This window comes from Gopherus evgoodei, chromosome 3 (genome assembly GCF_007399415.2).
Source record: "Gopherus evgoodei ecotype Sinaloan lineage chromosome 3, rGopEvg1_v1.p, whole genome shotgun sequence".
NCBI lineage: Eukaryota > Metazoa > Chordata > Testudines > Testudinidae > Gopherus > Gopherus evgoodei.
In genome coordinates this window covers 209,408,623-209,432,369 of record NC_044324.1, presented here as the reverse complement: position 1 = coordinate 209,432,369, position 23,747 = coordinate 209,408,623, and the positions used below count along the sequence as shown (strand labels likewise).

The following is a 23,747-nucleotide window of genomic DNA, read 5'->3' as shown; positions in this document are numbered from 1 at the left end:
GCCTATTATTTCATTGATTTGGAAAGAGGTCTCTCAAGGCATTTGTAATGGGATACAAAGCCTTTCATCTACAGCACCTGCCACCTACTGTATTGGTTGGGCTGGCAGTGACCCATTGCCATTTGATGGCTGTTTGATGACCCCAAATACCGTTTAATTCCGCCTCATGTACGGGACCATATAAACACACTACATGCATGCACAAAACATCCCTGATTTCCACTGTGCATATAGATCCAGCACCAGTCACAACAGGTGCACTGCCTGGCTGCGTGTACCATTCAGAAATCTGGCAGTGTCTTGAGTTCACTCCTGGCTAAAAGGTTCCCCCCTTTTCTTTGCTGACACTGTGCAAAACACTGCTGATCACAGTAATGTGAACTGCACTAATGACACTGGTATCCAAACAGTTTTGAAGGCAGTGACAATGGGATTTCCATCGGTCAAATACACATTCTACTACAAAGATCCTACAACTACTGAGCATATAGTTGAACTTCCTTTTGTCAGGTCCTGTGAAATAAGGGTACAGTTTTATAAGCCATGGCAACAGGGGGTAAGTGGGGTTCCCTAGAATAACAGAGGGAACACTGGCTATTTATAACAATGTCATTTGGTGAGAACAATGATCCAGTTTGTCCAGGAAGGTAAAGTCTTGATCTCTTAAATATCCTGGCATCATGCACCCTGCTACTGCATCCCACTTTAGTGTCCATGAATCTGCCCCTGTGGTCAGGGCCTGCTTAATGATGTAGCAGTACCCTCTGCAGTTTATGAACTTGCAGAGGGAAAACTACAGGTACATGAGACCCATCGATGGCATCGGCACAGTTTGGAAATCCATTCTCTCAAAGCCAGCAATTATTTCAGGAACATCTGTAATGCCCACAACCTTTGGGTAGATCACAGTCCTGATTGCCTCACAAACCTCTGCCACAACAACGCCCACAGTTGATTTGCCAACTCCCAACTGGTTAGCCACAGACCTGTGGCAGTGTGGGGTAACCAGCTTCCATTGGGCTATAGCAACCTGCTTCTGGATTTCTGTGGCCTCCTTCATGAGGATGTCCTGTTTCTGGAGAGTTGGAGCAAGCTGACCCCAAACCTCCTGGAACATCTACTTTATGTGAACGTGCTGGACCCACTATTGGTCATCACAGGTCCACATGATGGTGTGATTCCACCAGAAGCAGGTGTAGCCCTGCTCCAGAAGCACTGGTCTACATAGGGGGAATCTATGGCTAAGGAAACAGGCTGGCATGTCAGTATCCCCCTCTTAAATGCTGCCAAAATGTCTACTAATATCTTGCAGACGCTCCGCCTGATTCTCAAAATAGGACTGGCAGCATAAGATGGAGAAGTTCTTCCACTGGCTCAAAATCCATGTTGATGGCTCCGGTTGCTGGGAGCACATGGATGCAAAATAGCTTGACTGGATGTGCTGGTAGGCTAAAACCACCCAAAACAGTTCTGGTCAACTCCCATGGGATGGACAGACAAGTTCTCTCACGACTCACTACAAACCAAGCCCTAGAGCGGCTTTGGCTGGTAAGGGCACTAGAACCCTGAGATACGATGGTTCACACTCACAGAAGCTGAAATTCTGACTCAGGTCTGAGCAGTGCAGTATGGATGCATCAGCACTGTTGTGGGGATCAGGTTTCCAATGCAGTGTGGATGCTCAAGTGTGGGCTTGGAAATACTGAGTCCGCAGGCACACAGACCCTCGGCTTAGTTTGCTCTGTAGACATACCCTTTTTTATGTCTAAGTGATCTAAAGTGATCAAGTTGGTTTACCAGTGTTACTTTAAATCTATAATACAGGCAGCGGCGGCTCCAGACACCAGCGCACCAAGTGCGTGCCTGGGGCGGCAAGCCACGGGGGGGTGCCCTGCTGGTCTCTGCAAGGGCGGCAGTCAGGCAGCCTTTGGCGGCTTGCCTGTGGGAGGTCTGCTGGTCCCGCAGATTCAGCAGCAATTTGGCGGGGGGTACGCTGACGCCGCAGGACTGGCGGACCTCCTGCAGGCAAGCCAACGAATCCGCGGGACCGGGGACCTCCCACAGGTGTGCCACTGAAGGCTATCTGACTGCCGTGCTTGGGGCAGCAAAAAAGCTAGAGCCATCCCTGAATTCAGGTTACATTTAGCGAACAATCAAATTATTTCTAGCCACTTAATGAAACACCTCAAAGGAAGCAGGAAATAAACCCCAATTAAGACAGAACCACTTTTATAAAATAAAGATCAGCTGTGGAGACTGGTTTTTTGCTTTCTATCAGAAAAAGCTCCCATTTCTGAACATTTCATTCTGTACTTAAATTATGTCTTTTCAGATCAAGCATTACCATCTGTTCTGCCAACAATCACATGATCATATCACTTGGATTCCACTGAATACAAATCCTACTGACAACAGGAAGACAACAAAATAGCATTCATTTGTTCCACAAACCATTACAGTATTAGGAATAGGAACTCCAGAACTGATTAAGGGCTACATTCTGTCTTGTCTGGTGGGGGAGGTACAGCACACTGGGAGAGCCTTCTGTCCAGCCCCTGCCCCCACGCCACAGTTTCCAGGCAACATATTGACACTGAGGCTCCCTGATTGCTGAGGCGGGGGTGGCGGTGGGAGGAGGAGAGATTGGCTCACTGCACCCAGCCATGCTCTACAGCCTCAAGGGTTGAGAGCTTAGTCAGGGCCCCATGCCTCTGCATGCCTGATAGCATTTGGCAGCAAGCTCTCAAGTCAGAGAGGATACACCTTTCACCAGCAGCTATAAAGAGCACCTCGCAGCAATCTCTGAGGCATTCTTTCTGTATCTGCTCTGTGCAGACAAAATTGCCCAGAGCACCTCCATTTGGCCATTATAGCACTGCATCCTCCCCACTGCTTCCCTCTGAAGAGCAAGGACACAATTTGTACCTAACACCACAACTGTATCTGGCAGTGAACTCGGTTGAAGGTTCTGTCCTTAAAGCATCATATTATAATGCTAATATTATGAAATTTCATCAATTTAGAAATATTCCCTTGGCCTTTTGGTGGACTAGTTTACTATAAAGATTATCCCCTTTCAGCTTTCCAGTTTTAAAAGAAAATTACCTCTTTGAGTTCTGATAGAGGTTAAATTTACCTTCAAAATAATTGACAGTTCATAATTTTGCATATAATTCTAATGAGACATGGAAAATGGGTGCTTTCATTTTTAAGTGTGTGAGTCTTATTCTTTCAGGCAGACCCTTGTACAAAAATATGGTGTAACTTTCTTATTTATCACCGAGGCAAAGAATTTCTACCTTATTTGCATTAATTGAATAGCTTCTAAGTAAAAAACAGAGCGAAAATTTCAGTTGCATTTCTATGCTAACATTTATAGCCATTAAAACAAACCTAGGCCATTAATTTATTATTGATCAAAACTCTACAAGTACATCAATGTTATAGAACCACAGCTAAATTTGGTTTTACGACATTTTGAAATCACTGTATGAATTACATGTCACAGCCACATTTCTTCTTACTCCTTTATTCTTGTGGCTGAAACTGAATTTAGTTTCTTAAACTGTATTGAAGGTGGTATTATTCAAATAATAACATGGGCAGTAAGGTTATGACCTGGAATATTATTTCTTAAGTGAGAAATCTGAAGGTGGGAAGAACAAAAGACTCAGATTTCCAGGGCTCAAAGCCAAAAATATCTTGGACCGCACACTGCTCATTTGCATTTTTTAGCATCAATTAAAACTCAATGTTTCTTCCTAGTTTGTAAGCTATTCCAATTGTTAGTCTAAAAGTAGTCTGCCCATAAATCGCTCTGTAAGCATACTTTCTTCTTTCTATCAAATGAAAAGGGAAAGGTTGATTCATTTTAAAGTGTATGGATGATAGAAGAGTTCTAAGTAGCACTTTATCTACAACATCACACTTGAAAGGAATGAAGCGCAAGCTAAATAAACAATGGCAATGAATGCATTTTTTTCCGGGGTGGTCCTTTTGGAAAATGCTAACCACATTAAAGTGGGCGGTTATTGAAATGTGCAATTAATTTGAAGTTAATAAAAGTTGAAGCTGTCAATCACCTGAGCAGGTGGTGGAAGAACCTTCTTGCATATCTGCTGATTGGGTCTCTATATTCCAACACAGTCATATCCAACAGGGGTCTTGTTGGAGCATAAAAGGTTCCAAGGCTTGCTTCAAGCTGTGCTGTGGAGTTCAAACACAGCAGCAATGAAACAAGTGAAACTGCTTCGATTACAACAGGTTGCTCATGTTTGCCATCCGTCAGGTTTCTCAAACACAGATGAAATGTGAGCTTGTCACAGGAAAGATGAAATTAAAATACGACAGCTGGTACAAAAACAAACCTGTGTATAAACTTTCACATGGCGTAGCATTGACAAAGACTATGAGCAACAAAAAGCTGTCAAAAGTTAAGTAATCTATAAGGAATCAAGCTTTTGTCAGATATGGATAATGAAAACAGTGACTCATAAGAACAATACAGTTTGAACAAGTTCATCAGTAAAAATCAACTCCCAATTAACTCAGCTTTTCTCTTTTCTACTCAAGAAAGAATAATGAGGCTCACCTTTTCAGGGTTCACCACTGTGCATTTGACCACTAGGTGGTCACCGTAGTCAAGGGAGTTACACTGGTTTAAAATGATTGTTAAGTGAGAAGGCAATGAGGCCCTTCTTCTACAGAAGAATTTTTTGTGAGTCCCCTTTCTTGACAATGGCACTTTGGCTTTTTATATTTTTTAACATAAAATGTGTTTTTCTTCCATTATTTATAACTATTTGAAGTGTTTGTGTCCTAAGTGTCTTGGTGGGGCTGCTTTAATGATGAATAACATGAACGTCATTATATGATGTGATTGTTGTCTGGGAGTCAATGCGAGGTATATGTTCCTAAGTATAGGGCAAAACGATTGATGAAAGCCTCCATCTTTCTCAAATCACTGAAAGAACTTGATACATTGGGACAGATTTTCCCGTAAAGGTGGATTTGCAAGCCCTATTATTATTATTAGGTGGAGTTATGTGTGTGCATTAAAACAGAGTATACCTGACACATTATCTCATTAGGCAGACAAAATCTCATTGATTTACTCCTATTAACTTTTGTTTGAACTAGCCATTTCTGTATTTAGTGATAACGGTTCTTTAGTTCTAAGCAGAGTTACATTTTATTTTATTAGGTTTGACAGCACTAAATGCTCCAATAATATAGCCTTATAAACATGGGCGAAGTGTTAGTAAATTAGGTTTTACATTATCTTAAATCTAAACAGTAAGATAAGATGAACCTTAAAGGTATTTTCTTTCAAAGCAGCAGTCAATTTAGATTAAAATTGACTACAGCAATATTATTGTGAAAACAAGCCATACTCTCTTGCTACTGCTGTTTTCCTGACAGTATGTTTTGTACTTCTGAAATGTGCCAACCTACATGGGATATAGGTAACTACTTGCACAGTTATATATTCATTAGATAGCCCAGCTTGGTGTTGAAGGCAGAAATAAAGATCTCAAAGATAACCAACACACTGCTACAAATAAAAGGGCTCACTGGGTTCCACTAATAAAAAGAAAATAAATTACCATGTCAAATTTGTTAGATTCATATAGAATAAATCCAGGCTGGAATAAAATTCTGCCTGTCGTAAGACAGCATTAGGCAGCTGCATGGGGAGAAAATACACAGACATCTATTCAGAATGTGCATATTTTTATAACAGTTTCAAGAATAGCCTATTTTTTTCACTGGTTACTTTAAAAGTGTGTTCTATTAAGACAAGATTTTAGTGCTGTACATTTGTAGAGTGGAGGTTATGGTAATCTGACTCGCATCTCATGCTGTAAAACAGGGATGGCCAACTGATGGTTTGAGAGCAAGCTGGGCAGCTTACAATTTGCCTAAGATCTATAGCTCATCACAACTACTAGCACTGGCCTTTCTTTCCCTAAAAGATAAGCCTGGTACACAGCTGTATTCTTGCTGGGCCATGGCATGACACCTTGTCACTCAACTGTTGCACTCTAAATTTTGGAGTCTATCGCATTCCAATACACAATTCAGTGGGAAGCCATCACACCAGAGTCCAGCGGAGATGAGGCTGAACCTTAAATTCATCCTTTCGTGTGGGAGATGTCAGGAGTCACTGTAGGGGACAGGGAGGTTATAGTGAGTGGAGGTGTAGCAGTCCTATGGTTTGCAGGAGATACAGGGAGTGTGAAAAGACACTGGCTGTTGCATTGAAAGGCCGTCCTTTTTGCAAATATCCCCAAACTGAACTAAATACTCCTGTCCCCTCCCCATGACAATGCCCTTCCTTAATTTGGTGCCAGTTCTAAATATTGATATAAAATCAATATTTGACTTCTGTACTGGCCAACATTAGTCACTGATTTCAATATAAGATGTCTGTCTGTCTGTCTGTCTATCACTAGATAGATAGATAGATACATCGCTAGACAGACAGATAAAATTACTGTATCATATATTTTCATATAAATAACACAAAGATGCATGTGTATATACTATGTAATATATGTATTATTACACCTTCCTATTAATATGAATTAAAATGCAATTTGTGTTTGCATAATCTTATTAAAACATCTATATAATAATGACATTTAATGACTATATAATAATGACATTTGATTGTAGAATAGCAAAGCATAACTCTGACTAGTCGGGATCTAGTAAATATTGAGCCTTCTTTTAAAAGCCAATATGTATTAACAAAATCATTCAAGTATAGATTTTAAAATACAAGTATAAACATTTATGAAATACAACCAAACTCTGACCTTCTCTCTCTGGCGTCAGCTTTTGTCTAAGAAGATGATTTACAATGGCACTCATGCTTATGTAACACTGATGACCCATAGTGTCCCAGTTCATGCTGCTCAGGACACTAATCGCCTCATATATCTCATCATAACGAACATACTGGTGGATGATTTCCACAGGGCCCAGCCGTCCTCTTGTGATGACACCTGTCGTAGGAAATATTAAACCAAAGGATAGCACCATTACATTGTGGAAAAATAATTTTCTATTTTTCAGCAGTTACAAATATTGTTCCTTATTAATTCAGGTTTTAATAAGTAAATGAGTTTTATGTTTAAATATTATGTAGTCCATTTGCATAGCACCTTTTATAGGCTGGCCAGATAGCAAGTGTCAAAAATTGGGACAGGAGGTGGGGGGTAATAGGTGCCTATGTGAGAAAAAGATACAAAAATCGGGACTGTCCCTATAAAATCGGAACATCTGGTCCTCCTAACCTTTTATCTAAACATATTTAGCCTCAATATACTTTACATGGTGCAGAAAACCCAACAGTGAAATGCATCCATGTATGGGGCGGGGAATGTGGCATATACTTACCAGCACAGCAACACTATATAACAGTTTATATTATTTGTTTATTTTAAATTATTTACCGGTTTTTATATGGTGCTCATCACCATAGTACCTGGACTCCTCACATATGTTAATAAAATGAATTTTCACAATGTCTCTGCCAGGTAAGGAGGTATTATTAGAGGAGACAGAAAGCAAAGAATAGCGTAAAGTTTAGAGAAAGAGTTTCTTGACAACTTAAGTGAATGCTTCTTGGATCAGCTAGTTCTAGAGCACACAGGAGGAAAGACTATTCTCAACTTAGTTTTAAGTAACACAGAGGAGTTAATTCAAGAAGCAACAGCTGCTCAGCTACTAAGTAATAGTGACCACAATATAATTAGGTTCATTGTCATCCTAGGAGGAGGTAAAGAACCAAGAGGTTACACAGTGATGATAAACTGTAGAAAGGGAGAACTCAATCAAATAAGATGGCGAGTCAAAAAGCCCCTAAAATAAAAAATAAAGGAAATAAAATCCTTACACATGGCATAGATATTACTTAAAAACAGCAATAGAGACTCAGAAGGCATGTATTCCACCAAACAAAGAGGGAACCAGAAAGGTAAAGAGCAAGCCAATGGCAAGGTTCAAGAGGCTATGTGAACCAAACAGAAATCCTTCCAAGTTTGGAACTCTGATCCTAGTGAAGCCAGTAAACAGGGGCACAGATGACAGCAGGCAATATATAAGAGGGAAAATAGAAGGGACTAAATGGATTTTGAAGAGCAAATAGCTAAAAGTACAAAAACAAACAATAAGACTTTTAAAAAAAAAAGTATTTTGGAAGCAGGAAGCCTGCAGGTACTTTACATCCCCCTATGATGTTGAATCAAACTGCAGTGTCTGAAGAGGAGGTGCTGGAACAAACCAGTAATTTAAAAAGAAGTACATCACCAGGACAAGATGGTACAAATCCAGAAGTTCTGAAGGAGCTTAAATGTGAAGTGGCTGAGCTGCTAACAAAAATAGGCAGTCTCTCAATAAAACACCCATTGTTCCAGAAGACTGGAAAGTAGTAGATGCTGTATCTGTATTTTTAAATGGCTATAGAGGTGATACGGGAGATTACAGTCCTGGAAGCCATACATCTGTAAGCGGTCAGTTGATTGAAATGATAATTAAAAAGAAAATAATAAATGCCTAAATGACCATGAGATGATAGGGTCTAACCAATACAGTTTCTGCAGAGGAAAATCATGTCTCTCTAATATATTAGAGTTCTTTGGACGTGTCAATAGTATAGTGGATAAAGGAGAACCAGTAACTATTTATTTAGACTTTCAAAAGGTCTTTGACAAAGTCCCCCTAAAAGAGGTTATTAAAGAAGCTACCTTGTCCTGGAGTCATGGGGAAGCACTGTCATGGATCAAAAACCAGGTAGGAGACAGAAAGCAAAGAGTAGGATTAAATGGTCAAGAGGATGGAAAACTACTTTAGGTACTGGGTGCTCAAACCCAGCCCATTAAAAACTGCATCATCAGCTTTCCATCTCAGCAATTCCAAAGTGAAGAAGATGCTGAATGTAAACTTCTGTGGCAAGGCAATCACTCACGAACCGAACCCCTGTTATCTAGGAGTCACCCTCGATTGCAGCCTTACCTATCAACAACATCTGAAACAGGTGAGTCACGAAATGAAGTGTTGCACCAATATCATCCAAAAAGGTAGCAGGATCTAGCTGGGGTTGTGATGCTCAAATGCTACGAACGGCAACACAGGTTTAGTTTATTCCACAGCCGAGTACTGTGCACCTGTTTGGGAAAGAAGCTCACACTGATATCCAGCTATAAGACTTGTAACTGGCACCCTGAAGTCCTCCCCACTGCCTTGGTTCCAGTCCTTGCTAACATCCCTCCTAAACCATCCGGTGAGAGATGGCTACATTGTGTGAGTACAAGAAAGGTCTTGGTAACCAAAAGCTCCTGCGCCATGACAACCTTGTTCACCCTCCTCACCCTCGCTCTAAGTCCCGCCAACCATTCTGGGTGGTTGGAGGAGCTGACTTTAATCCATAAGACATCTGGTGGATGCAATAGGCAGGTTCTGACGTAAACAACAACCACCTCATAGACGATCTCACCATCAAACTGTCTGGTTTCTTGCTGTGCTGAAGACAGTGGGATGGCCACCAACTATATTAGGACATGACATGGAAGATGCATGCATGTGATGCACAAATGGGGAATCAAGGATTTGCCATAGTGGGAATGCAGAGACCTCCAAACCATCAAACACATTGTGAACATTTTTTCATTTCCACAAGGTATTGCACACATGCACTTTGCATCTCCTGAAGTCCTCAAATGTATTTCAAACCTTTCCATTAATTTGTTAATGTTACTATTTACATACTAAAGAAGAAGAATGGTCAATGTTCATCATGGAGAAAGGTTTACAGTGGGATGCTTCAAGCATCCTCACTGTGCCATGTTTAATATATTTATTAATGATTTGGAAAGGCGCATGAGCAGTGAGGTAGCAAAATTTGTATATGACACAATTATTTTGGTTAGTGAAGAACAGAAAGGACTGTGAAGAACTTCAGAGGGACCTAACCAAGCTAGGTGAATAGGCAACATGATGACAAATGAAATTCAATGTCATGAATGCAGAGTAATGAACATTGGAAGGAAAAATATAAAAGTTATTCATATACTTTACAAGGTTCTAAATTGAGTGTATCAACTCAGAAAAGAGAACTGGGAATCATAGACAGCTCAGTAAGGACCTCTGTGCAGTGTGCAGTGTTCAGTGACCTCTGTTCAGTGTACAGCTCTGGTTAGAAAAACAAACAAAATGAGAGGATGCATAAGGATTGGGATTGAGAACAATGAGGAAAATACTATAGTGCCTTTATGTAAATCAGTGGTGCAGTCTCATTGGGAATACTCTGTGCACCATTTCAAAAAGGATATTGTATGATTGCAGGAGGTTCAAAGAAGGGAGGCAAGTATAGTTATGGAAAAACTAATGAAGAGAAATTAAAAAGACTGGGGTGGTTCACCTTAGAAAGGAGACAACTAAGCGGGGACATGATAAAAATATATAAAACAATAAACGCTATAGAGAAGGTAGCCTGAGAACATCTGTTCTCATAAAGTGAGAACAAAGGTGATATTCAATGAAATTGGAAGGTGGCAAATTCAAAACTGATAAAGGAAATACTTTTCATAAAATGTGGAATTAGACTGTGGAACTCATTGTCACAAGATGTCATTGGAGCCAAGACTGCAGCAAATTTCAAAAAGGGATTGGACGTTTATATAGATAAAAAGAATATCCGGCGTTTAGAATAGCTAATGCTCAAAAGATTTTGGAAGAGATATTAAACTTTGTGTTTCAGGGCTTAAGGCAATCTCTAATTATTGGAGATTACAATGAAACATAATGTGGTGGGAAGATTATCCTGTATCTGCCTACAGCCGGGTTCTTGCACCTTCCTCTGAAGACTCGTGTGATGACTCCTGCAAGAGATGGGATACTGAACCAGATGAGCCATAGGTTTAATTAGGTATAACAGTTCTTATGTAACTTCAAAGGAATTTTTTTGGTAGGCCAGCATATAAATATTGGGGTTGGAATTATACTAGGACATTATGAGTTTGGGATCCATTGACTTTAAAGGAAGTTGGGATCAAGTTCTAACACTATGAGAACGAAAGTGCTATAGGATCTTCTATGATCCTATAGTAAACAATCAGAGCCTCCTCATTAGGTGTCACGCATAAAAATTACCTCCAGCTCAGCAAAATCCCCTACTTGAGGCATTTCTTCAGTATTTAATTATAGAGAAGAATGTGACCTTGTGAGACAATATGAAAGAGTGGCTGTCTCCAGGATGCCCACTTGTGTCCTCAGGGTGGCCCTGCATGCAGCCCCTTCCTCTATTTCCCTCTTCCAGAGCCCACAGTAACTCTACGCAAGCTTTCCAAATATAAATATTCCTTTGTGGGGTTAATTTATTACAAAAGTCACACAACCATAATTCAGAATTCCCCAGCATAGACCAAACACTACATTTAATCTTCAAGTCCCAACAGTCTGTCAACACAACAAGTACAGCTCTGGCACTTCTCACTGTGCTCAGGCTCTCAGGTACGGCTCTAGCATCTCTCACCATGCCTCCGCCCAGCCCTTCTTGCTGGGGTATTTTCTGCCCTGGTTCATTCTCAGGCTTGGCTCTAGATCCTGGCTGGAGACATCACCATCCAGTCTCCAGCTGCCAGTCCTCTCTGACCCTCAGGCTTTAGCTGTCTGGCTCAGAGAGTCAGCAGGAATCTCCCTTTCCAGCCCTCTCTGGAGGTGACTCCCCTGATTGCCTCCCTGTTTTCTGCTTTCAGCAGCCGGATCTGGCGCCACTGCTCACTAGGGAACTGTTACCGCTCCTTCCTTCAGGGTCATCCCTTCCCTGAAGCTCTGAGCCCAGCTCTGCTCTCATTCTGAGCACTCGTTCGGGCTCTCTCTTTCTCTGGGTACAGTTAAACTACAGACTTTATACCAGCACAGCCCCACAGTGCAGACAGACGGGGGTTTGCTGTCAGTGTAGGAATAACCAACTCCCAAACGAAGTTATCTGTGTCAGCAGAAGCCCTCTTCCATCCACACAGCTGCATCTACACTAGGGGATATGTTGACATAGCTATGTGGGTCAGGGTGTGTTTTTTTTTTCCACACCTCTGACCGACAGAGTGATGCTGATATAACTTTTCAGTGTAGATCAGACCTCACTCTCAGGGTTCTGCACGCTCTCCCTTTACTTTGGCCTAGCTCTTATTTGTAACTTCCAGGGGCAGCCCCGCACTCCTCATTATCTCAAACTAGCACTCACCTGGGCTAGAATAGAAGAGCAGGGCTTGATTTCATTTAAAGGGCCAGCTATCTTTTTACAGACACCAACATCAGTGCATCTTTCCATTCCAGATAAGAACTGCTGAAAATCAGAGTTAACATACCTATCATAATGAAATAAACTGACCAGCATGCTCCCCACTCTAAAAGAAGATGAGTTATGTACAATTCTTGTTCTCTAGAGGTTGAAGTTATAATGCATCCCCAATCCCGGGTCTATACTTCTGCATATGCCCAGAATTCTCCAGAAAATAGTGTTCTAGATTATCATTGACTAGCTAGCTGATCATATCAATGTGGCTACCTACAGCCTATATGCACCACGGCTAATATTCTCAGCTATGTGCCTGGTTTGAGTACAAGGGCCAAATAGTATGTACATTAAAACTGGTTTCAGAGTAGCAGCCGTGTTAGTCTGTATCTGTAAAAAGAACAGGAGTCCTTTTGCCACCTTAGAGACTAATAAATTTATGTGAGCATAAGCTTTCGTGGACTTTTAAAACATCTAAAACCTTTACCCAAAAACCTCAGATGTCTGGTCAGAGCTGATGGTTTCAGCCATGAAACAGAATATTTCTACAATATCTCTGAAATCTACTAAGAGACTATATTGTCAGTTTTTTACATTTAAAGGAAAAAGGAAACTAAATTTATTTTAAGATGATCATAGATATTCTGAAACTGTCACCCAACCCTAATTTTAAGAAAAACATACCAGTAGGAAAGAGAAAACTGACCCTAAGAACTGCAGTCAAAGACACAAAGATGGCAAGGAGTGAATCTTCTTCCAGGGAAGAAGAGTAGAGACAAGCTGCAGAAAAACATATCCCACTAAGCTTTCTCAGATGCAGTGGTGGATGTAGTTTGCACAGGCATACAAGAGGAAAGAAGCAAGAAAGCTGGAAAACAGGTATAGCCAGATGTCAATGACCAGCAAGTGGCTTGGAGAACCCGGTAGGCCATGCCTGATGTTTCCAGACCATTTGAAAGGCTTTGTTCATTAAAGAGAATAAAATAACACCTTTTTAATTTTTTTCAGTATCACTTAAAGAAAACACTTGTCTGCTAGATAACATTTCACACCTGAATTTATTGCATGGGTGCTTTCTCTGTGTAATTGCTGTTTTTAATTGAAGTAGTTTATACGTGCGTATTTCTGGTAATGATAATATTTAATTGTTATGGTAGTCCTTATTCTTCATCAATGTTTATAGTATGTTTTTGAAATATTGCACAAGGTAAGTAATCTTGGTGTTAACTGCGAAGGGAAGATGAAAATATTTGTTTATATGTTAATGAAATCTAATGTAGTACACTATCTCTCTAGGGCAAGATTGGTATCATCATTTTTCTGAATTGAAATTAGCTAGACAAAGCATTGGAGGCTTTATAGACTTGTCCAGATATCTGCGATGGCAGCTGGAAGTAAAAACTATTTTTCACAGTCACTGGAATAATTTGTTAACATTCATATGGAACAGTTTAGAAAATCTTGAGATAAATTATTACTGGTTATAACAAGGGCCTAGATTTTTCAGAACTGCACATGGGCAAAAAGAGTAGCCACCATCAACCGTGAAATACAAAGTTACTTGGTAAAACTATGCTGTGTGGTTAATACATGTGAGTTACTGAGTTAAGCTTTCCTGGGAGATGACCCTGATAGTGGAAGTCGCTACTTTGATGACAAAGTTTATGTATAAAGATTACCTGGCCTGAAAGGTTAAAATTATAGTTTGGGGTGCAGTGACAGGCAGTAGAATCAAAAAATCAGATTTTTAGAAAGGCCATAAATTTAGAGTCTTTATAGCAAATCAAAAGTGCAAATTACTCTGAAGAGAAAGTACTATTTATACTGGATCAAATATGCAGTATTGCCCTGAAACTTTATTCTTTTTATATGGACCTGCTGATTCTAACATATCGCATATAAAAAACCTGTAATAGCCACAGTACCCTATTTACAGATATTTAGAGTCAAATACAGGAAAATTCTTGTTATAGACACAGATTCAGCAAGGTACTCATGCACAAACTGTAATTTCAAGCCATGTACGCTGTCTCAGAAACTACAGCTGCATCTTTAAACTATCCTGTTATACACAGATATTGCTGATGGGAGGTTCTCAGGAGCGTGTCCTAACACAGCACATTAGCTACTCCACATATGCATAACCCAGCAAGTTAATTATAGCTTTCAGCTTTTCAGGGCTGAATGTCTGTTTTTCCGTCACACGCCTCTCATGTATTTTTATATAATTTGTATGCACATTAATCATTAATTAACAGAGGCCTAAAGAATTGCAGATCTCAGCAACAAGGACTAGTCAGTGCAGTATTTCACCTTGTTAATGTGGCAAGCAGAGAGAAAGCTAAGAGAACACTGAAGCAATAGAGGACTTTATATTATGATTTGCCTAGCTGACTATACGGGGGAAAACCATGGTCTTCTATAGAGACGAGATTTGAGAGTAATATACAGAATGAATTTTAAAATGCGATAACTTTCAACTGTGGAGGTCAACATCTTCGCATTTGGATGCTTGACTTCTCTTGGGTGCTGCACTTCCAAGCGACCTACTTGGGAAAAAGGTGAGAGCCAACTCACTTCCTAATTGATTTAGGAACAGTGCCCAGGGAGACTGTCCAATTAAGTTTATAATCTGGCAATTAGCAGGAAGGCCGCTAAGTCCCTGCACTGAGAGCCTGTTTGCCTTAATAAGAACATAAATGTGCTAGAGATAGGAAGGGGAAAGCTGTGCTTTCTGGAAAGCTGTCGTGAGTGGACCCCACAAGGGAGGGCTGAAGAAAAGCAAGGTATACATGGGCAGAGTGCCTTCTGTTTGACAGGTCACCAGGTAATTTAGAGGGTTATTTTTTTAAATGGACAACATGCATAAATACATCAAAGAGATGCTTTAATTAGTGCTCTATTTGGTGCTTTACAGCTGCTAAGCACTATTCGACATGGTGGAGTGGCATTATCTCATAATAGATGGCCATCTGCAAACATTTTTCTTTAATACTATTTTTGGAGAACAGTGACAATCTGGCTAGCTCTTTTCAAACAATAAAAATATGGCTAAATCGGACATTTTGCTGGTTGCCAAAGCCACACGGTATCAATTTACCAATTTGTCGTTACACCTTGAAGACTGTGTTATCTGAATCACTTGACTTGTAATAGCCAGAACAGTGCTTAAATCCCAGAGACTTAGGCATGTTCTGATACCGAGCTAAACGCTTGAAGAAAAATAAGATAAAAACCAAGAATCTTTCATAAACGAGTACCACTGACTAAAACTATAACTACAATTATACAATTTACAAAACTTGAGATAAAGTTTTTCTAAGGAGAGAACAGGAAAGAGTGTGAGAAGCTCACACACATATTCTGACTATAGACCAAGGGGGTGAAAAGGGGGATTGCGATGGCCCTGCCCCTTTATACCCTTGGCTAGTTGCATGAGCGTATGGAGGTGCATGAGCCACCCCAGTGGGTACCCGTAAGGGAAAAAGCTCTCTGTCTTCATGCAAAGGCATCTAAAGTGGAATGGGCATATGCAAGCACTCAGAAAAGAACTCTGATTTTGTATTTCTGATGTAATAACTTTTAACAAAAAAACTATTTTTGTTGTAGTTGCACCTAGAAGCCCCCCTGACAGGTCAGGTTTCCATTATGTTAGTCACTGTATGAGGGGACATCAAATTTATTTGGAACATAAGCAATTTTGAGACTAAAGTGAGCAATTTCCTTGAAAATCAGAGAAGCTGGTGAAGAAAGGGTATTGCCTAGAGTCCTTAATGTACAGTACATGTGCTGAGTGACTTACCAAGTTTAAACTGAAGTACTCCTAAAGGTCCTTTGTCAAACCGAATTAACAGAAGGTCATGAACATCCAAGCTGTTGTCGCTGTCAGACACAGTGTGAGGAGCTGCCCATTGTATCTGGATGAGGCTGCTAGACACATCAAACCGTTTACTGAATTGCAAAGTTGCTTTAGGTGAGCAGTCTTCTGCCAAAAGCTGTATTTTAATTGGGGACAGTGCCATGTCAAAAAGCTGCAGCTCCCCTTGAGAGCTGCCAACCAGAAATATGGCTCCACTGGGATGGCAGCTTATTAAAGCAGGCAATAGTTCTGCCTGGACTAACCGAGTTACTCTCTGGTGGGCGTCATACAGAATTATTGAAGAATCTTCACAGCCCAGGACCAGCTTGTCTTCTGCAATGTTCCTGCAACAACTGATGGCCCTGGATCTTAGTGGTATTCTGGTGACTGACATGCACTGAATTTTGTTCCTAACCCACTCATAGATGCAGCTGTCAGCCATGGGCTCTTTGTTTGTGCTGATGGAGTGCTCCACCGTGTGAACCTGATAAGGCTGATTAGTGCTAAAGCTAGCATCAAGTGGATCCCATTCTGTATGGAAGTAACTCAGAACCTGAAAAAAATCCAGAATATTTTGAGTCATTTATAATGATTCATTAGTATTTTTACAGTTTAAAATATAATCCTCCATATAAATTCTGCAAAACAAATCTATCAATTATATTTAATGAAATGCTAACAATTTAGAATATAAAAGCTATACCATATTCTCGCAGCTCAATAAACCAAACAAATTATCATATTTTACAAATAGATTTGTATACCTTTTATTTATTTTTAAAGGGTAATCTGTTTGGCAAAAATATAACACAACATAGCCTGAACATTATTTATCTACACAGAGAGCTTAGGTGGTTAGCAGAACATAAGACACAAGAGAAGATAGCCCTTGCAACAGTCTCATTCCTAGAAGAAAACAAGAAAATGAGCTGCTGACTGAATGCTAAGAAAAGCTGATTATTCACTTTTTAAAAAAATCAACAAGTAAAAAAAATTACACAGTGTATCAAGAGCAAAATGTTTGTGATTGTTTGCTCTGGGAAGCAGAGAGAGCAAATGCTTGTGTGGGCATTGTTGGTTGTACAGCAGTGGTAGAAACAGTATATATCAAAAATCTGTGATAGTTAATGCAAGATGAGGAGAGGTTCACAAGTGAAACCTAGCTGGTTTAGATTCAGAGTAAATGACTGTATGAAAACAGAGGCCATAGAGGTTTTTCCCCTTCCTCTGCAGCATGGGGCATGGGTCACTTGCTGGAGGATTCTCTGCAACCTTCAGGTCTTTAAACCATGATTTGAGGACTTCAATAACTCAGACATAGGTTAGGGGTTTGTTACAAGAGTGGATGAGTGAGATTCTGTGGCCTGCATTGTGCAAGAGGTCAAATTAGATGACCACAATGGTCCCTTCTGACCTTAAGTCTATGAATCTATGAATCTAGGACTAGCTGTAAAAATTGCAGGTGGAATAAACTAGAGGCAGAGCACAAAAACAGGATGATACAAAGACAACAGATGGATAATTGTAAGAAGGCAGGAAGTTCTGTAAAGGGATGAAGAAAATAGTGGAGTCCAAGAGCCACTGGGTGTGTACTTGAGCAGAGAAGCTATGGGAGAAAATAGGCAGTAGATAAATAACCAGCCTACTTTATAAATAGCTATTTCTCTTAAAGAGAGAGCCAATCGGTTAGCAAAAGTGTTCACCTAGGAGAAAGAGAGGGATGAGCTTGTTTGTGTTTGACTCTGCCAAACTTTGCCCTCAGTTACACCCAAACAATCCCTTAAACTATATTCCAATGCTGCTGACCTGCCAATAATTTTGGAGCCCCTAAAGGCACAAATGTCAGTAAAACTTATTTTGAGGTTAGGCAGCATGCAAGTAGCAGTTAAAAAGATGGATAATAAACCTGATTAGTTGACTGAGCAGATCATTAGCCTGGCAGGGGACCAAAAAAAAAAAAAAAAAAAGGGACACCGCGTTTCAGTCAGAATTCAAAATATAGACATATAAGAAGTTGAAACCTAACTCAAAGCTCAAAGTAGTTTATCATTTTGACTATGCTGAGGTTGTATGAGTCTATGGCCCAGTGCAGAATTTAGCCTCTTGCCCTGCAACTGAGACAAAAAAAAAATTCATTCTGATCTGTCAGAATGCTGAAGTGAGGACTGGTAAATTGATAAAAAGACTATTTTGGAGGAATAGGTGGTTGGCCAGTCTAGTTAGAAGGTTTTGTTTTGGCAGTTTCTCAAAATTAGTTTCAGTTGAGTAAACTGAGCACTAAAGCAGCAACCGATTAGCTCAACTATATGGCAGCAAACTGGCCGGCTGATAATACAAACATCACTAACCTAATTTTAGATGAGCAGTGAGGGAAGAACAGAATAGAGAGCACTGCCTAGATATGAAGGAAGGTACATATCTAGTAGTCAGTGCACCTAGTTTTGATTTCTGTTTATTTCAGTTGCGTTACCAGGATTAGCCCCAGTGAAACTGACCCATTGAGAATGTAATGGCCAAGTAAGCCAAGGGCAACAAAGCTAAAGACCAACAATATACAGATACCAGGGGCATATATTGCTGCAATGGAGTTATATAACATTGAGTATAAATAGAATATTATTAGCATAAAGGAGGTACATTTTATTACTTTATACTAGGCCAGTTAGATGCAATACAACAATTGTGTTTACCAAATGGATAGGCAAAATAAAACAGGAGGGGTGAGTTTTGATATTATGCCTGCAAAGATAAATATTCTATAAACACCATAGATGTTTTGGATAGAAGATCAGTAAGGGTTAATGAAGTGATTTTGGATGTTGCTACAGAGAAGCTAGATAATGTTTTTATTAGAATCCTGTAAATGTGCCAACAAAAAAAGTAGAAAATATTTGAGAAACAGTCAGAGAAACTCAACATAAATTGATTCTGGTTGCTTCCATACTGGGTAAAAAGGCAAGACTGGCAAGTGTGATTAAGCACGGACCTCCTCAAAGATATTACTGCAGTGGAGACAGAGGTAAGAGGGAGGATGGTATATGCTTAGATTTTCAAAATATATTTGATGAGAATTCATCTCTGTGATGCAACAGAAATCACATTTGATATAAATTGGAGTAAAGGAAATACAAGGACTCTAAAACTGTGACTAAGGAATTATCTTCTGTCCAACTCTTGAGCAAGGGCTGGAACAGCCTAAATAGCACTCAGTAGGTCCTTAGGAAGCAAGAGATATTTGCTCCCAGGAATCCAGGGGCTATGAGAAAGGAAGTGGGCCGGAGCTTTCTGTGATGCCTGATGGTATATGCAAAATGGATAGTTTATCTATTTCATGCCTCCCCTAGGTTCAAAGGGGTCTTTTGAACTAACTCATTCAAAAGAGACAGGAGATGGAAAAACAAGAGACATCAGTTTCCATTCAATACTGAGCAAGGGGACTCAATCCTGCTCCCATTCCAGTCAAACTCCCTTGATTTTAATGATGCAAAATCAAACCTAAATAGCACATAAAATGGAGTATGGTATATGCAGCGTTTATTGTATAAGCTATATTTGATTAGAAGTCACCAAGTAATAATGGATGCTTATACCTGTATGTTAAAGTGGCCTAAATGATACATGCAAGCTCTGGTTAGGAGATCTTCACCAATACAGAGGAGAGATAACTAAACCCAGGTAAATAGTAGGCAAAATTATTGGTGAGTATTTATGAGTTGCTATGTTTGCACCGTATCTGCCTTTACTTTTCTTGAACATTGATGTGAATGAAGGCTGTTTGTGTGAAGATTTGTGGAAAGGTGCGCTTTCCTCCAAGTTGCCATGTTTTGGTCCTGAGCTGAACTGTCAGAAAATGTATGAATGGTATAAAATATTTGTACGTTGGGGCTACCTAGAATGGTGGTGAGGGAAAAGAAGGTGAAGGCTCCAGGCTATATTCTTCCAAAACGGCCCCCTCAGTCATTACATATGAATGTGGCTGATGATACGTTATAAAATGAAAAAGGCTTATGTCAAGATGCCATTTTGCGTGGAGTTTTTTGTGTATTTGGCTCCCTTTGTCAGCAGGCTTTTGGGTGCTGGATTCACTGCCCAAGCCACAGGCTGTATGTTGTGCTCTAACTGATTCACGCAGAAATTTCTCTCCGGGTACACCAGGGTAGGAGATGGGAGAGGTCTAGGGGCACTGGAGTGGAGCGGCTGGCTGGGCTAAAAGAGGTGTTAGGTGGGGTTGGGAGAGCAGAGATGGGGCTGAAAGGAGCTGCTTGCTGAGCTGGGGAAGTGGAGATGCAGGGATGGAGTGGGGTCTGGTTGGGGGAAGAGGTGGTAGCTGCCCGGCGGCAGCCAGGCTCAGGGAAAGGAGGCACCAATATCATGTGCAGGCGGCACTGGGGTATGTGGCGAGTACTTACTGGTGCTACAGGCAGCTGCTTGGAGTGTCACAGACCTGGAGAAGCCTGTGTGGCCCAGATGCTACTGCTGGCCACACTGGAGGAGAAGGCACAGGGGGCCAGCATATTGTCCCTGCCAGACACTGCTTTTGTTCTTGGCCTGGCCCTCTGCTTCCTGTGGCGGTGACACAGCTGCCATGTGTTTGGGCCCCTGGCCTAGAACCAGCTCCGCCTACCATGGGATCTCAAAAACATGACCAAGGACCCACCCTGGCTGACAAAATGGTACACCCCGTGTGATATGCATATAGCATGGCTGCGGGCGCCACTGCATGAGGCTCTGGTGATGGAGAAGAATGCCTCCCACAGCCACAGCACTGGGCTCATCTGACTGAGGGTGGGTGACACACAACACCCTTAATCCTACCTTTTAAATGTAATTGCAAAATTAGTTGGGAGGATTATGGAAAATTAGGGAGGCTGGTACCTCTGTTTATGAGGAAAGCAATGTTTATGAGCAAAGCAACGACCTGACATATTAAAATGTCTGCATTTTGAGGGGGTGTGGATCTAAGGGCCTGTTTACATGATGCAGCAATGCGCATTATGGGGATGTGATTTCTAAAACCAGGTTGACAAGCCCCAAGCTTTACAATTTCCTAAAGCTAAAACACAGACAATATTTCAGCTCTAAGAAGTCTGACTGTCCCGTTTTGTTTCAGCCATTATAGGCCAAATCTTTTAAGGTATCAGATGAGCTCTTTCAAATGGTTCCATTTAGATTCTGATTGTTCACTTGACTATTTAAAGCTCTCCAGGCTCTTTGTATTCTCTTCATTCTCATGGGGGTTTGATCCTAAGCCCACTGCCATCAACAGAAACCTTCCCTAGAGTACAGATCTAACTTTGGAAGTACACTAAGGGGCTGCAAGGGAAAATGGTGTCCTCTGAGCTCCAACATGGATGCCAAAAACTCTCAGAGAGCAAAATGTTACGGCACATCAACCTATGTGCTTTTATCTTCCAATGAACAGGGGCGATAAATGGAAGGAGGAATGTGAAATTTAGGTGACAAGGAAACAACCCAACAATCTTACCCTTTTTTAAGCTCTCTATTAGACTGCGTCTCCTCCCATCCCCAGAGCAGGCATCTAACTTAGACTCCACATTTAATCATTTATGCTGACTAAATATGAAGTGTTAATGGCTACAGTGCAGTGGTCTACCTGGCTGGGAATGGGAAGTTAGGAGCTAGAGTTCTCTCAGGTGCTCAAGGGAAGTAGGCAGGGAAGCCGCACATAATTTACAGAAAAGAGGCAGGGATTAGGGAAGGAGAACAGGGTAGTACCTCCTTTACACAGATAAACCTACGTTTTCAGCCTCCATCTTAGGACAGCTGTTGGCCATACAGGGAAGGCTCCAGGCACCAGCGCACCAAGTGTGTGCCTGGGGTGGCAAGCCACGGGGGACAGCCTGCTGGTCGCCGTGAGGGCAGCAGTCAGGCAGCCTTTGGTGGCATGCCTGCGGGAGGTCCGCCGGTCCTGTGGCTTCGGCAGCAGTTCGGCAGTGGGTACGCCAAATCCGCGTTACCAGAGGACCGCCTGCAAGCATGCCGTGCTTGGGGCGGCAAAATACATAGAGCCGCCCCTGTGGACACAGTTCCAGAGTTCACACTATGGGCTGTGACTCCAAAGGGAGATTTCTGAAGGTAATTTTCATGAAGTAGAACCAATTATATTCTGTAAAGAAGTACTCCTTTTCAGTTTTGTAACCACTGCAACCACAAATTGTAGTAAATGTAATTTAAAATGTTTTTCATTGTAATTTATGTATGTGTTCCCTATTAAAGCAGCTGTCATGCACCAGTGTTGCATATTTCCATTCTTTTTTCCATGATAGTGGCCTATGCTCTGCATTAGCTAATCAGCAGAATGAGAGCCATTGTATGCTCTACCCTCTAAAATTCAAAATAAAAAATCGCAACATTCAAAATTAAAAAATTAAATTTGTTCATCTTTGTAACGGAAGCACCTGAGCTATGTTAGTTCTCTCTTATTTGGATGTTTGAAAGAAAATAATAAACCTTATTTACGTAGTAGCACTCTCCTCTGTGCAAACTTTTACATGGTGAAATAATTGCAGCCTTTTGCCTAGCGTACTGGGAAAGGATAAAGCCCACATACTGAATGAATTAAGAGTTTTAAACAGTAGATTCTAAGCAGAAAATTGGCTTACCAAGCAGATAAAAAAGAAAACAAAGGAAACATAGAAATAAGCTCTCTGTGACTGAATTGTCTGTCTTTTAGATGAGAAAATGTTTGATTTACTTTACGCATGTTAGAAAACTGCTAGTTTAATTTCACACCATGAGATTCCAAACAGCCACAAACACTTTAATTAGAAATGTTGAGTGGGAAGTGTGATGCACTCTAGGGTAAAACGTCCTAGACAACGTAAGGAAGAAAAAATAAACCTCTTTTTGAATTCATTTTAAATAAGAACTCAAGACTCCAACTACACACTGCTTATTTGCTGCACTGTATTTACAGTTTCACAGACAGTCTCATTCATCTCCATCTCCACCTAACATTTATTCTTATTTTCTTTTACATTTATTACCATCATCTTTGTTCTATATTTATTCATTGAACTTTTAACCCAATGTGACATCAAAAATTTTACATTCTCTGCTTCATGGCTGGGTTCGGTATTGCAACTATTCAGTCAAATAGCGCATATCTTTCTCTCTGACTAATTGTTAAAGGATATATCTCACTCATAAAAGGTCAACTATGTTTATTTCACAAGTTTGAGAGAAAATAACTCAGAAGCACTACCTACTAAGGACACTCATTGGGGGAGAAAGAAACATAATATTCTCTCATAGACAAATTATTTTTTTCCACAGGAATGAAGAGTAATTTCAATTATTCTAAAAAAGGGCAACTGCAGTGAAAATAAACATGACAAGACAAATGGAAAGTATCACAGCATCTGATCATGGGCACCATTATCACTTAATTCATATCTGTGGAATAAAGGCTATGTTGTTGTTTTCACCATGTTTCTCACAAAACATTTAATCCAAGGATGATTTTATGTTAGATCTTATCGATACATAAGAAAATAAGTTTTAAATGATTTCTTGAAGATACGCTCCTCTGTTTATTTTTAAAAGCAAAACAGCAGTATGAGTGCC

General features: G+C 40.5%; 1 protein-coding gene across 7 annotated transcripts in view; it reads right to left on the bottom strand.

The window, feature by feature from the left end:
- Positions 1–23,747, bottom strand: part of WDPCP (WD repeat containing planar cell polarity effector) — a 230,839-nt gene that overhangs the window by 98,764 nt on the left and 108,328 nt on the right. For all 7 annotated transcript variants that reach the window (XM_030557924.1, XM_030557925.1, XM_030557923.1 and 4 more), the window contains 3 exons: positions 16,104–16,713; positions 6,822–7,010; positions 4,083–4,206 (listed from right to left, as the gene is read on the bottom strand). In XM_030557924.1, the coding sequence (XP_030413784.1) occupies positions 4,083–4,206; positions 6,822–7,010; positions 16,104–16,713 (923 nt within the window). The remainder of the gene's footprint in view (positions 1–4,082; positions 4,207–6,821; positions 7,011–16,103; positions 16,714–23,747) is intronic.